Here is a 14,742-nt window from a genome sequence, read left to right as displayed (position 1 = left end):
AGTCTTCTTACTTACTAATAAGTGCTTATTAGTTTCGGATTGCCCCCTTCATCAGAATCGTCAGAATCATCACGAATGAAAGCTTCAGCCAAGTTCACCATGCTACTAGGGAACTCTAATTTTCAAGTTTTTGCCCCCTTCATGACACACACGGCCTAGTAGGTACCGGGAGGGACTAGGTACTGTGAAAGGGTTTCTCCCATGAAGCCCTACACTACTGCTCTTTACGTATATCTATCCATCCATCATGGAAAGTGGTCTCATCGAGCTGTCGAGCTGTCAAGCTGTCAACTGTCAAGCAGTCAAACATTCAAGCAGTCAAACGTTCATGTAGCATAAAAGAACTTTCAGGTTTTCGACTGATAGATGCAGTACCAGCTACTATGTATTGTAATCAAAAGAAAAACTTCAAATAGAAAATGGATAGGTGCATACTCTTCTATCTCGAGTCTGTACATACAATGTCATACATGCATGATACCCGGACTATTTGACATTAATCACTTTAAATTACCAGCCAGGTATTTCATGAGCCACTTTTAAGGAATCGGAGGTCTCCAGGGCTCTCTGATGAGGCAATCAAGCATATTCTTGCATATGCACTGCACACAGCCATCAATAAGGATAGGTAGCATTGGCATTGATAACAAAAGAGCTTAGTTGTGCTTGTTCGATCGTTCTATCGTTCGGTCACATCCATCAGAAAGAAGAAGAATAAATAGCAAACACTTCTTCTCATTCACGCTCATGCTCATGCTCATGCTCATGCTCATCCATCCCTAGGTGCTCACTCATAATCCCTCCTCTCTTATCTCTCCGCCAGCCTCCTCATTAGCAATTGATTGGATGGCAAAGAAGAAGAATCCCATGAAGACCATACCATACCTACCGTACCGTACCGTATTGTACCTACTACCTTCTGCTATCTTTCTCACCACATTTTATTCCATTGTATAAAGAGAATCTTCGAGTGGGAAATTCCTTCTTTCTCGATTCACTCCATCCAGTACCGTACCGTAATAACCTTGGAAGACTCGCATATCGCATATTTAAAATTAGATTAAAACTTGGGTTATCAGTGATATCTTCTTCCCTTATCGAAAGAAACAAATCAATTAATACTCCAACAGAGTCAAATTCTCAAAGTTAAAGTTAAAGTCAGAGTCAGAGTCAGAGTCAGAGTCAGAGTCAGCGTCAGATCCAGAGTCAGATCCAAATCCAAATCCAGCCAAAAGTCTTCATCACCTACCAATACCTACCAACTTTGTACAAAGAGCTCATCTATCGTCCGTATCTGTAACCGCACTGAACCGTTTTTGCGCCAATCCCAGATAATTTCCGACCACCAACTTCTACCCTACCACCTACCACCTACCACCTACTACCTACTACCTACTACCTACTACCTACTACCTACTACCTACTATCTGCTACCTACCCTACTACGCATAACACAATCAAATCTCAAAAAGGTCGAATCTTATTATTCCACCTTCAGCTTTTCTCCTCGACATCCAACAAAACTTCGTCTTTGATTCATCATTTTCATTTATTTATTACCTACGATAGCTTCACCTACATTATCTCTTCTTGTTTGCTGAATACCCTATACCCATCAAAATGGGAAGCTTTGTTTTCAAGTGGTAAGTTTTTGCTTTTTCTTCTTCTATATTTATATCCTGCTGGAAATCATCGTTTCAATTGTCCAATGACAAATTCGAGGTTCTGAGAAGACTCCTCTCTTCTGCATTTCCGATCCCCCATCATCTGCAACACATACCAGTATGCGCAAGAGGTTCTCTTCACAGTGGCACAAATTTTCATCAAGCCATACGCGATCAATTTGATTCTTTCAATCGCTAACCAAATTGGTTCTCATTAGGGAGCATCCTGCGGAAGAGGTCTATGTTACTGGAACATTCGACAACTGGTCCAAGAGCGAAAAATTAGTAAAGAACGGCGATGTCTTTTCGAAGGATGTCCAACTGGCAAACGCTGGAGAAAAGATTTATTACAAGGTGAGCTTAACATGACGGATGATTTGGATGCGATATTGGAATTTGCTTTTATCGGCGACAACGATCGTGGCAACAATGGCCACAATGATTGCGACATGGTCGAAATTGAAATCGAGGTCGCTCGTCAAATGCGCCTAGTGATTCAAATTCCCACTCTCGAAGCATGCGTCAAAGTGAGACTTGCAGCTTTAAAAAAAATTCCTCCACTTATGACGCATGAAGTTGATTTTGCCAGGCTTCGAAGTTGGCAAAATTCACTCCCAAAAATAATCAGGCCTGTTGCTTGCATGATTAATTGTACACGCAGGCTAGGTCCCGCCTATTCCCCAACCCCGCTTGTTTGTTTGCTTCAGCTATGTTCAACTACCGGCCTTCTTTTAAAAACATAGCCTGACCCATCTTCTTCTTTTTTTCTTCCTGCCGTTTCTCTCGAACCTTGTCAATTTTTCACAATTTTTCACAAAGCTAATCGAATACCACACAGTTCGTCGTCGACGGTAACTGGGTGACAGATCACACCGCTCCTCAAGAAAACGACGCATCGGGAAATTTAAACAACGTCCTCACAACAGATAGAATTGTCAAACATACACCTGCAACCGCTGGAATTATGTCTGGCGTTGCCCCAACCTCCACTACGTCAGAATTGGCAAAGGATGTTCCTCTTGAGAAAGAGAAATCCCCACTCGCCCAAAATGGCTCTTCAGATTTGCCTGGAGCATTTCCCGAAACTCCAGCGGCTGTAGAAACTGGTGATTTCTCTGTGAATCCTCTGCCCGCTGCAGATGGTGCTGTCAATCCTATCAAACTCGCACCAGGAGAGAATGTTCCACATCCAAGCTCTTTCACCACCAACGATATCACTTCCGGCGTACATGATGACCCCGAGCTTGTCGCTGCAGACAAAGCCAAATCCGAAGCCGAGTCTACGTTTGGTGTCTCACCGCTCCCCGCTTTTGCTGGTGGAGTAAACCCTATAAAACTTGCGCCTGGAGAAGAGATCCCTAAATCAAGCGACTTCACTACCAACACCATCCACTCAGCGGTTCGCACCGACAAGGAATCATATGAAAACAGCGACGCATTGGGCCATGCTCCCATCCTTCCTCCAGTTGTCACTCCTCAGGCGGAACGCGAACTTAATGGTACTGGAATCCTCGGTTTGTCTTCTTCAACCAAGAACTTGATTCCTGAATCAAGCTTGCCAACTGGAGTCGATGAAGCGGGAACATTTGATGCGACAAACCCAACCATCCAATCTGCCGGTCCTCAAACCACAACATCAATCCTTGCCGCCAAGGTTCCACTCGAATCGACAAAGGTGCCAGAAGTTGTCAAGGAGAGCCAAAAGGAGGCAGGATTTGCTCCAGAGGCCAGCGCAATTCCATCCGAAGTTTCTGAGAAGAGCGCCGTTGAGAAGGAGCTTAAGAGGGAAGTTGGTGTTGCTCCAACAACTTCTGAAGGAATTGCTGGACAAGGAACAACCAAGACTGAAAAGACTGTTACTGCAGGTGAGGCTGCCGCTGCTGTTGGAGCAGCTGCCATCGCTGTAGGAGGTGCCGCATATGCTGCTGCTTCCGCTATCCCAAGTAAGCTTCCAGAGAGCGTTACAAGCATTCCAAGCAAACTTCCAGAGACCGTTGCAAGCATTCCAAGCAACCTTCCAGAGAGCTTGACCAGCAAGTTGCCAGAATCTGTTCAACAGTCCATCAAATCGGTCAACGCCACCGGCACTGTTGACCAAACAATTGCCAAGGACACTCCAGAAATTGTCAGAGAATCAATTGTTGAGTCTGGTCAAAGCCCAGAAGCTGCTGCTAACGAGGCAGCTGTTCTCGACAAGAAAGCTGTTGAGGCAGAATTATTGTCCGGAGTCAAGCCCGAGACATCCACTGCCAAGGACACCCCTGCGGTTGTCAAGGAGTCAATTGCTGAATCAGGTCAAAGCCCAGAGGCTGCCGCCAACGAAGAAGCTGTCCTCGACAAGAAGGCCTTCGAGAAGGAATTGTTGTCCGAGATTAAGCCTGAAAACTCAACCGGTGAACCTGCACCAAAGATTGACTCGACAAGTGCTGTTGAGCCTTCTGAACCTGCTGCTTCTACTGCCCCAGTTGTCACCAGTGGAGTCACCTCCACAGAGGTTCCAAGCACCTCTGCTGCTACTGTCCCATCTGTCACCACAGGGGTTGAATCCACCAACGTTCCCACCATCTCTGAACCAGCAGCAACAGAAACAAAGCCAATCGATTCCAGGGATGTTTCACCTCACACCAGTCCCGCCACCGGAGAAGACGCTGCACCTGTTGTTACCAGTGGACTGGGTTCTACAACTGTTCCCGAAACCTCAGGTTCTGCTCCAGCTACCCCTCCAAAGGAGAGTGCTACCTTGACCCCCGCAAAGTCCTCTGCCGAATCCGCCACTCCATCAAGCACCAATGCCGCAGACAACTCTGCCGCGGCTGACAAAAAGAAGAAGCGTACTAGCTTTTTTGGCAAGTTGAAGGCAAAATTCCACAAGGAATAAGTGGATGAAAGTAGTGGCTGGATGAGATGGTTGTGGTAAGACAGACACAGCGATTATACTCTGGGAGGCACACCTTTTTCCTGAACTGTAAGATATTACCAGATCCTTGTTTGCCTTGTCCCAGGAGTTCGTAATGTGGAGGAAGGGGTTTAACGTGGGATAAGCGTAAATGAGAAGGAGAGAGTGTGGATTGTGCTTTTTGATACCGGCTGAGTACCCTTGCCCGCCCTTGTTGCATTGAATTTTCTAGTTCCCGTTTTACAAAGTTACAAATGGTTCTCTTGACTTCGCCGACATTCTGGTGTTAGTTGGTATTTAGTCTAGTTAGTGATTGATTGATGATGATGGGTTTGGTCAATTCATGAAAGATAAATTGTGAGTGGAGGAAAGCAAGCAAGCGTACCACTTTGGAAAATTGTAAATAAAGGCTTTCCTCTCGTCTCTAATGAATAAAAATGCAGTTTCAATAATTTGATTTTGGGTGTTTGAATTTTGGGTCTGTTTGTGTGTGCAACTTCGACTACTTGAAACGATACACGTCTGCTGCTGCAGTGGTCTGAAATGACTTGTGGTGGGATAGAATTTGGGGGTATATTCCTTGGGTTCGGAAAGTGACAAAACCTTATTAAAAGTCAAATGAATTGGTAGTTCTTATCTGAAATATATCTCGTACAAAAAGGGTTTCGCTTCCGAATCCTGAGGGCTATCTATCTCGGGGCCATGAGGAGGACTTTGTGTACGGAGTATTGTTGAAAGGCCCTTCTAGCATGGCATGGCATGGCATGGCATATGAGGACAGCAGTATGCGTCGGGCTCTCTCTCTTTGTCGGGATCGGGGTCTATGATGTGTATGCGTGTGTTCATGTATGTAGGTATGTACATGTATGTACAATGTGCAGTGCTTGGGATAGATGAATGGGTGAATGGGAGGAGGGTTCAAGATAGGCGGTGCTACTTACTACGGTGGATAGGTTCTGTGGGTTTTGTACGAGATGAGGATTCGGGAGCCGATGGATCATGGATCGATTGTGTGTAGGGAGTTTTTGGATACAAGTAATTTCTCGAGGAGAGTTGGTATTGGCATGGTTAATTGCAGATACTGTATATGTCTTGCTTGCTTTATTTTACTTATTTATCTTGGTGCAAAGCTCATGGTCACTCAGTTTTTGAGTTTCTGTAGATACTACGGATATGGATGTGGATGTGGATGTTTATGATATAAACAATTAATATCTATATCTATATGCTCGAAAAAAAGCGAGGTGCAACGCAATACAATACAATACAACACAAATGCAATGCAATGCAATGCAATGCAATAGTGTACAAAGGCGCAAATTTTCCTTCCTCCCTTGCCCGCCCCTCCTCGTTTCCTTGCTCCGACTCGCTCTCTCGCGTCCTCCGGGGTATCATGAATATGTTATGCATTAAATGTGCATGTGTATATGTGGTGCGATCCGTCCCATCCATCAGCCAAACCTCCCTTAAGCCCTCGATTATAACACTATCATTTTGGATATGATATGTCACCATATGCATTTTACTCATTAACATCAATCATATGCAGAGGGAGAAATGAAAACTCGGGAAATGGAAAGGAAGCATGAGAGAAATGTAGAAATGGAAATAATAGTATAGGAAGGAAATAAAAGATACAGGTGGGAAGGTGGTAACACAGGTGAGGAAATGTACTCGTACAGCTTGACAAAATGTAAAGAAATGAACATTCCCGCCAGATGAAGAAGATGAAAAACATGTATAGAAGGAAACCAGACATTAGGAAATTTAAAATGAAATCCGTCATCATTACTCGAGGCATGACATGTGCCAGTCCGCTTCCTTCCTCAGATAGGAAGTGAAGAGATACCAAGAAACTTATCGCACAAGGTCGATTCAAAAGAATTGATCTAAGAAAGAAATGGAAAAGTAAAGGAAATGATCAAAGGAAAATAACTGAACATGGGAAAGACGAGAAGAAAAAACTTAGAACCACTTTCCTCTTCCGCTCTCATTGAGACGCTTCAAAACACAAATGGACTCAACGAGATTCATACAGTGGCCTCCAACACTATCGATCTCTAGTCTTGCGCGCACTGCATCGATGATAAAAGAGATTTCTCCCCGCATGGTCGCCTTGCCAGTCAGGAGATCTTTGACATCTAGCTCTACCATAGAACTGAGATACACGAGAGCTTTAAGTCGTACATCTCCCGAAGCTTCGGGAGAAGTGTCGAAGTCTAGAGCTGTAAAAGCACCGCTGACTCCGCTGATTCGGTGTCCAAATGCCCAGCAGATCAACGCGGCCATATTCAAAGACCAATAGTGAGAGAGGTCCGGAGAATGTTGCGTTGTGTTATTATTGGAAGATGGAACGTATGGCACTGAAAACTCGGAGAGTAAGATGCGACAAGCATAATGTGTGGCGGTGGCTGCTGCTAGAGACGATGACCAAGTTTTCAGGCGTGACTGTGCTTCGCGGAAATAGGTTTGATTCGTGATTTTTTGAGAAAACACCCAGGTATCCCCGCTCACAGCCAAAAGGTCGCGCAGTGGCGTATGGTACAACGCGATATAGGTATATGCCATGGAAGATGCTGAAGATAATGTTACAAGTTCGAGTATTGTGGGATATATATTGTGTATTTGATAATCGTTTGGATAGTGATGGTCAGGATCGACACGGTTGGGAAGTTGAGATGTCAAGAAACACACGTTGAGTGACTGAGCAAAATGTGAAGGCTCAGCACAGTTTTCTTGGGTGTACTGATGTTGTACGACATTGAGTGGTTTCCCTACATTGCTTCCTGTCTTGTTGGTAGCCCAGTCAGCTGCATTAGTTGAATCCCATAGAACTTCCGAGCAGGGTGTGTACAGTATGTTGAGATCGACATATGGTCTGGCTCGCTTTTGCTGGTGATACATGGCTTGTTGGATATCGAAAATAAAGCAGAGACATAGCAGGCGTTGTCGTGATTCGGTGTCGACCCAGAGCAACCAATTGCTTTGGATGTCTTGAGATCTAGTTCGTATATTGAAGTGATTGGATAGAACATTAGAGGTGCTTATAGTAGTAGGAGTAGTGTTGGTATCGGAAATTGGTGAAGGGTTCGAGAGCTGCTAGACGTTAATGAATATATCTAAGATAGCCTTGGTAGCATCGACTCACTCTATTGTATGACTCTTCGAACTGGCGAGATAGGCGAACCGTAGTCTTTGTACCACGGAAACGAGTAAATATCTCTGTAAGTAATATTGCTTGCATTATTTGTATTGGCCATTCAAAGGCCACAGGAATTATGATAGTACAGTAAGCGTTGAATTCCACGCCGTGATTTCGTGCTTCGGGATTTGTATGGTACTGGGTGCCGATGGCAGCCATTGCGAAGGTGAGTGCTAAATTTTGATTCTGTATGTATGTTCCTCGGTGAATCATTGGGAACAGCTTATCGAAGTTGTTCCAATATAAAGAAAGATAGGTGTCGAGGTTAGAAGTTGCGGACTGGGAAGGAGATGAAATGACCGTTTCGATGTTCGTCAGTGTATCTAATTGCTGGGATCCCACCAGCTCCTTCGATCTTCTATCAAGGACTGCCAGTCGGGGGTCGGATACTCGCGAAGGGGACGCTGGAAGAAAAGTCTGAGCCAAGTGTTTATTATATGTTGAGGTGTGAGGATTACCCACTGATTCCATATAATAACCCCCCAGATTATAAGCAGGCACATCAAGCAATTGACGAGATGGCGGTGACATTCTAGGGGGCGTGTAAGGTGCATCATAAGATTCCATCATTGTTTCGTAAGGTGGACTTCTAAGGTCTTGAGCTGTATTAGCCATGCCTATATTATAATATCATCAGTTCATGATTCGAAGATTGTGGTGATATTTCATACCATGGGTCCACTGCGCGTTGGGAACCGGAACAGGCCATTCAGATGCCGTGACTAAAGATCCAGATCGACCTCTGTGCGCTATTCTCCCCGTGCGTGAGCTCTCTGAATATGTGCTATCGGAAGCCGATGAACACCAGGGTGAGTTGTCGTGCGTGTAAGATAAACTTGGCATATAAGGTTCTTCTGGAATGCGTAGAAGTGGTAGAGCATGAGGGGGGCTATAGGAATGAAATGAGGAGACTTCCTCAGTATATAACCCTTGGAAGCTGGAGTTCGTTGCCCGATAAGGGTCTTGCTCAGAAAAGTCTGGCATAGGTCGTACATTAAAGCTTGGGGTCATCTCAGCGTAGGTCCTATCTGAAGTCAGTCAAGCAGTCCCTGTAACTTGTCTGGATAAATGAATGAACGGCACAAATCAAGATATCTAAGCGGAAAATGTTATAAGAGTTGTGGTCAATCTTACCTAGATGGGACCGAACCAGGTGATGCCGTAGTGTACACATCCACATCAGTCACTTGAGCTTGACTGACAGACCCTCTATGAGAGCTTCCCGATGAAAAGTCAACAGGTTGGAAATTCCCCGTCATTGTATTGAAAGTCGGTGCTAGAGCAGAATGATCCGTTCCCGCTGAAGTTCTAGGTGTCATTGGATTTTCTGGAGACATCTGACCTAGGCCCATGGGGATTCCATGGGGAGTAGGTTCTAACTTTACAGGAGCACTCTCCGATGCGCTTGAGGAGGCCCTGCTTCTTGGGTCACTAGATTTGTATGCCTTCTCGCCTTGTGTCTCGCTTTATTTCATTAGCCATGTTCTCAAGCGGGAGAGGAGGAAACACACTGTCGATTGAAATGACGTGCAAGTAGGTCCGGGCGATGAAATGTTCTCTCGCAATCTTCAAAAGTACATGGATAGGCGGGTTTACCATGGCTGAGTTTGTGTCTTCTGTAATCGAAAATATCGAAAATTAGTCCATATTCTTCTTTCCTAAGCGTCCATTCCAACCCAAATTACCACTCATGACTACATGAATAGCTGTAACTACAGTATCTACATCTTGGCATGCGCAAAGAGTTTCTTTATGGCACAGTCAAATTGAGACGTTCAAATCCTTACCTGAGATGCTCCGCCCTGGTGAATGTCTGTGTTTTTATTAGCTTATGGCTTGAAAGTAAACTGAATTTAAGAACGAACCTTTCTACAGTCGTCGCATGTATGAACTGGTATACCCTTCTTTGCTCTGCTAATACGTCCAGTCACAGGTGTGTATTTGATAGGCACTATATCTGCCATTGGTTCCATTCCCCCTCTCGAAGATGTTTGTGAGGGACTGCCCGATATGCTTCTTTGGTTTGATCCGCCACCTTGATAGGTCGAAAAGTCCATGGCTTCTCCGGCACCGCTGCTACGCCGCCGTGATGAATTGGGCCGCGATATTGTAGGTTGAGTAGACGACTTTGAAACTCGATTTGATCTTCGATGGTTCATAGATAGTTTCCCTTTAGTATCATCAAGCTGAGGAGAGGGACTTTGAGATGAAGGATCAATGGATGATCGAGAAGCTTGTTGTTGAGCGGCCTCCTTCCTTCTATAGGCTTGAGATTCAAGAGGCTCCACATCTACGTCCATGATATCTTTAAGGCTCGACATGATGATTATCCTCGAATTGGAAACGAACAGAGATGTATCCCTACAGCCCTGCACAGCCTTTTTGGAAAATATAGATAATGTCAGGGGCGGGAGCTTCAGCGCAGGAGCCAATACCGGCACTTGAAGTCTTTAGTGAGCAGAGTCTAGGATGGTGACGATGCTTCAGGGTGTAAGATAATTTTTGAAATGTATATGTCATGTACTTCCAATGTCCCTAGACAAATGCGCAGTAGATGCACAAAGATAGAACTTATCGCGGGGCATTGCTGGCTTCGCGATTATGTTTACAAAGAAGAATGGTTGGAGGCAGAGAGAAAAAAGACAAGACGAGGAGGAAAGTCGTGGAAGGCTGCCCGTTGCCCATCAACCCCATGCATACTGCAGACCTTGTCTGAGGGCGCTTATAGAAATCATACCCCATGGCTTCGGATCCCGCATCAAATTCAAAGTGTCAGCTTTCGCTCGTGGCACCCCTGATGTTTGCGCTTATGGACCATGCACGAGTTCTATGCAAAGTAAGTAGTTCGATGTTATTTATGAACAATATGATGCAAAATGTAACATTCTACTCATCACAAAAGAATGACTATTGCTGAAACGAGTTAGGTTGTCCGGCTGTAGATGCAGGTCAAAGTAAGTGTATGTAGTGCTGCTAGATGGGATGATACAGTAGAGTAGACAAGAATAAACAAAAATGACCGAATTAATGTGTTGGTCTGTAAGTCTGCAGCAAACTTGCAGATGGAAAGCATCTATCATTCGCTGGAAAGGTCTGCGCCTGGGTACTCATCTAGGACTAAAGAGCAAAGACACCATAAGCACGGCTACACAACCAATGGGCTGGGGCTTTTCATCCGAACCCCCTGCCTCCCCCTGTTATATCCTTGGCATGCCATGTTCTTACTCCCAGCAGATGCGGCCCGTCGTTTAACTCGAGTTGATGGAAGAGGATAACGGTAATTTCAGCCCACTCTAAAATTGGAAAGCAAAAAGATTGCGCCCCTCCTTGAATATCTCAAATTGATATTGCATCTACCATATCTTCCTGATACAGTTGTGAATCGGGAGATAGGTTTTCAAACAGGACCAAAAGATTCGCAATATTCCCAAATTGTAATGTAGATTTTCTGGCTGGCTGACTGATAGGCAGGACGTCGGTCCTCAGGCTAATGATGCTGAGGAAGTTTTCCCTCAGCACTCAACACCCAGAATGAGAACAGATACAATATAAATAATACTGTATGCACAAACAACTTTATGAGGCTATATGATCTGATCTCTAGAAGGCGACAGTCAGTACCTGGTACATGTTAATAATCGACCACTTTTTTTCTTTCGTCTTGTTCCTGTTCTTTTTCTTTTACCGAACCATACCACCGTGCTGTGTCTTGGATTCTTTTGGTCTTTCCTCACTGCCTGCTTGCATACATGTGACAAAAGTGTGTATTTTCTTCAAACTTTATTAATTTCATGGGTTTGGTTCGTCTTCTGTTCAACCCAACAATCCGGGAGACAAGGGCGTGGGAATCCAAAAGTGGACACCGCACCGTATCTAGTTACTCATGGTACTTGGTAAGGATTAATATGGGCGTATCTGCACCTGATTCCCAAAAAGGATTTCATATTCGGACTCTCGAAATGCCACCACTAATAGAAAGACGTTACATGTGTTGCAAGTGTATAATATTCTTCTCAATCAATCAGCTATATTGGTTTTTGAACATGCATAATACCTACCTATGGACCCGGATACGTCTTCAGAATTCAGACACCTACCAAATCTTCGTATCATCAACGTAAGCTTCTCTTATCCTTTGGGGGAGGGAGGGGGTGAGGCGTAGCATACGGAGGTACCATAGACTGACTAATCGCAACCTCTTTCCGGTTTCATTTGAGATGGATATTTAATGAAGTTCGAAATTGATTAAGTGATCTTCGACATGGGCAAGAATCGGGAATGGGGGTTCTTGAGATTCATTGCTCTTCATTGGCTCATGTTACGATGGCGTAGACAGCGGAAAACCGGAACGTCAAAGTATGTTGTAGTATCCATAGTATCCATAGCATGAGAGCACTGAGAGGTTGGTTTCCCAAGAGAATGATAGGTGACTGATTAATTAGATGATGGGAATGGAGTCAAGAAGGATTTGTGTGGGTTCATCGTGTGGTCTGTTACAGGACTGAGAGGACTTATCGGGAGGGGTTGTGCTACGACCTCAGCATGCTCAGAACTTACAGTAGCTTCAGAGCCTAGCCTGCACTTTACAGATACCCACTCTCCACTTTGGTAACGTTTGTCATACCATTATCCACCGTGACGACCTTGGACAGGCCCCCGAAATACTTGACCCAACCACCAAGAAAAGGCTATTTACTAGAATTCTCCAAGGGTGTGACACAATGAAACCCTACTGCCATGTGTCTGCTATGAAAATCGTCTACCTAGAGCAGAAAGTCGATTGCTCCAAATAGGTTCTATACGAGTTGACAACTCTAGACCTATCGATTCTTGGAAAAGGGTCATGTTTGAAACACTTAAGGTTAATCGTCATCAACCAAAAGTTGAGATTTTGGAGGGATTTCCCATCTCCATTGTTTGCGGGAGATCCTCGAAACAGTATGAAGATGAGATGAACTCTCAGGGGAAGACCGGCTAATATTACCAATCTTACCATCATTATCCATCTCTCCAGTGTGTACGTATCTACCTATGTAACTCACGAGTGGTCACAATGCTGTATGCACATTGAGATCGTTAGAAACAAACATACCACAGTCGGCGATCTAGTTCGGTAATTTCTCTCAAGTTTTTGATCCAAGAAAACCTCTTAATAAAGTCAACTTCAATTTAGAATATTGTAGAACGGTGTTTGCGATCTACACTGAGTGATCTGGTGTCCCCTTCCATGAAACCCCCCTTCAAGTATACCTGAGGCGAGCATCCTTTAGTTTCTAGCCGACGCGACAGAACCTTAGACGCCGTGTATGTTCCAGAAGAATGCATCTTGTCCGTGTCCCTGCTGGATGATGTACTTCCCCGTGACGGTAAAAGATTCTTGCAACCCCTAGCGCAGGTACAAAAGTCCCCCACCCAATCGTGACAAACGGATGCTTCTTACAGCGCGATACTACATGTATGTAGTCGTTCCTGAAGATCTAATATGGAATGGCACTCTACACAGTCGAGATATGCCTCTAGTGAGTGTAAGACTGTTCAGTCCGTACATTGAATACCGGAAGATATCATGCGGTGCCTGAAATTGGACACCTGCAGAGGTATGCAATGGAGGGAGTGACGTGACTCCACACCACCTTTTGGAGCTGCGCCTCACTGTAAGTCGTGATATGATAACACACTCTGTTATAGCCTCGTCTCAAAATAGGTTTCGAGTATGTTTGAAAGGGGAAAGTGATAGTACCGGTAGGAGAAAGGATAATGTAAGAAAAATAACCTTCTTGGTGTGCTGAGTAAGACCAGTAGTGTAATGATACGGTAAAGTAATGCAATCGAAGCAGAATTGCAGATATTCTCCCAACTACTGCATGGTGCCTGAATAACATTCACAAATTTTCCGATTCATCACGTAAGATGAAGTAACTCAATCAACAAAAATAGAAACATGATAGACGGTAGTTCTGCAGGCAGGAGTTTATGTTGTCCTTGTGTGTTGTCATTCCAGGTCGAATACCACTCGCTGCGGACATATGCATGAGATCGATCTATCCGTGATCGTGATCATGGCAATGTTGGTATGAGGATAAGTATATGAGCGTGATTGTTAAACTTACCACTATCTCGAGAATAGCAAGGTTCTCATCCTTCCACACCAAGCTATTCCAAACATGAAACTGGTGTGACTATGTTGTCTCCAAGAGCTCACAACTTGTAAAATGTGCATGCAAAGTTACCATTTGTTGCATCAGGCTCAAATTTCAAGACGCCCCCAATTCTAGAGATTCGAGAGCGACTCACAACAATACGAGATGAGAACATCCTAATGATGCATGTTTCTTGACTTATGAAACCACGAATATCTATATTGGGCAATCGATCACCTAGTTGCCATTGAATGCTGCTCGCCGAGGGCAATGAACGGGACATAACGTATCATCCTGCTATTGCTAATTCTCCAGAAGTCTAGTCTGAAGTACAGAGATTTGAGACCAGATTCAATGTTTTTCAAGGCAATGAAGATCCAATTCAAGGAAGGTGTCATGCGATCAAAATTATCTGTTGGTTATTCACAGTGAAATAGTCTTAACGCAACATATATCGCCTTGTATCTTAGATATTAGCAAATGTCTGTCGAATAGCACAGTGAGTAGGTTGAGTCCGGACAAGTAAGTGAATATACGCTCTATAAGCGATACGTGTTTAGACTACGTGAGACTAGGTAGGTGTGTAGCAGTAGACGTGAGTGGAAAAGGCTTTCAATGAAGAGCAGATCATACATGTGAAATTACTTTATACAAATATAATATATTGATAATGAAATGGCGATATCATAATTCTAATCTACTGTAAATCACCATCTAATCATCATCTACTACTCTGTCCTATACCATAGAAGGAAGGGTTTCCCATGCTGTTTTTTGCCAGAAAAATCAAAAGAAAATAACTAGCTACAGGCTTTAGATTACAAGGGCGTGTTTTTGATG

General features: G+C 44.2%; 2 protein-coding genes across 2 annotated transcripts; one reads left to right on the top strand and one right to left on the bottom strand.

The window, feature by feature from the left end:
* Window positions 1-1,620: 1,620 nt before the first annotated feature.
* On the top strand, window positions 1,621-4,542 carry EAF02_010987 (uncharacterized protein; the record flags this gene model as incomplete). The annotated part of the gene is made up of 3 exons (XM_038907035.1): window positions 1,621-1,643; window positions 1,883-2,018; window positions 2,503-4,542. The coding sequence occupies 3 exons, from the start codon at window positions 1,621-1,623 to the stop codon at window positions 4,540-4,542; spliced, it is 2,199 nt and encodes a 732-aa protein (XP_038753061.1).
* Window positions 4,543-5,747: 1,205 nt separating this feature from the next.
* Window positions 5,748-10,568, bottom strand: EAF02_010986 (uncharacterized protein). Its single transcript, XM_038907034.1, has 7 exons — window positions 9,628-10,568; window positions 9,550-9,575; window positions 9,274-9,378; window positions 8,897-9,226; window positions 8,434-8,786; window positions 7,709-8,379; window positions 5,748-7,656 (listed from the first exon to the last, which is right to left on the bottom strand). Exons 1-7 carry the CDS (start codon window positions 10,081-10,083, stop codon window positions 6,526-6,528), a joined length of 3,072 nt encoding a protein of 1,023 aa, XP_038753060.1. The 5' UTR covers window positions 10,084-10,568; the 3' UTR covers window positions 5,748-6,525.
* Between the last annotated feature and the right edge of the window lie 4,174 nt (window positions 10,569-14,742).

Source organism: Botrytis sinoallii (genome assembly GCF_014898435.1).
Source record: "Botrytis sinoallii strain Bc 23 chromosome Unknown BSIN_029, whole genome shotgun sequence".
In the NCBI taxonomy this organism is placed as follows: Eukaryota; Fungi; Ascomycota; class Leotiomycetes; order Helotiales; family Sclerotiniaceae; genus Botrytis; species Botrytis sinoallii.
This window is presented reverse-complemented; position numbering and strand designations above follow the sequence as displayed.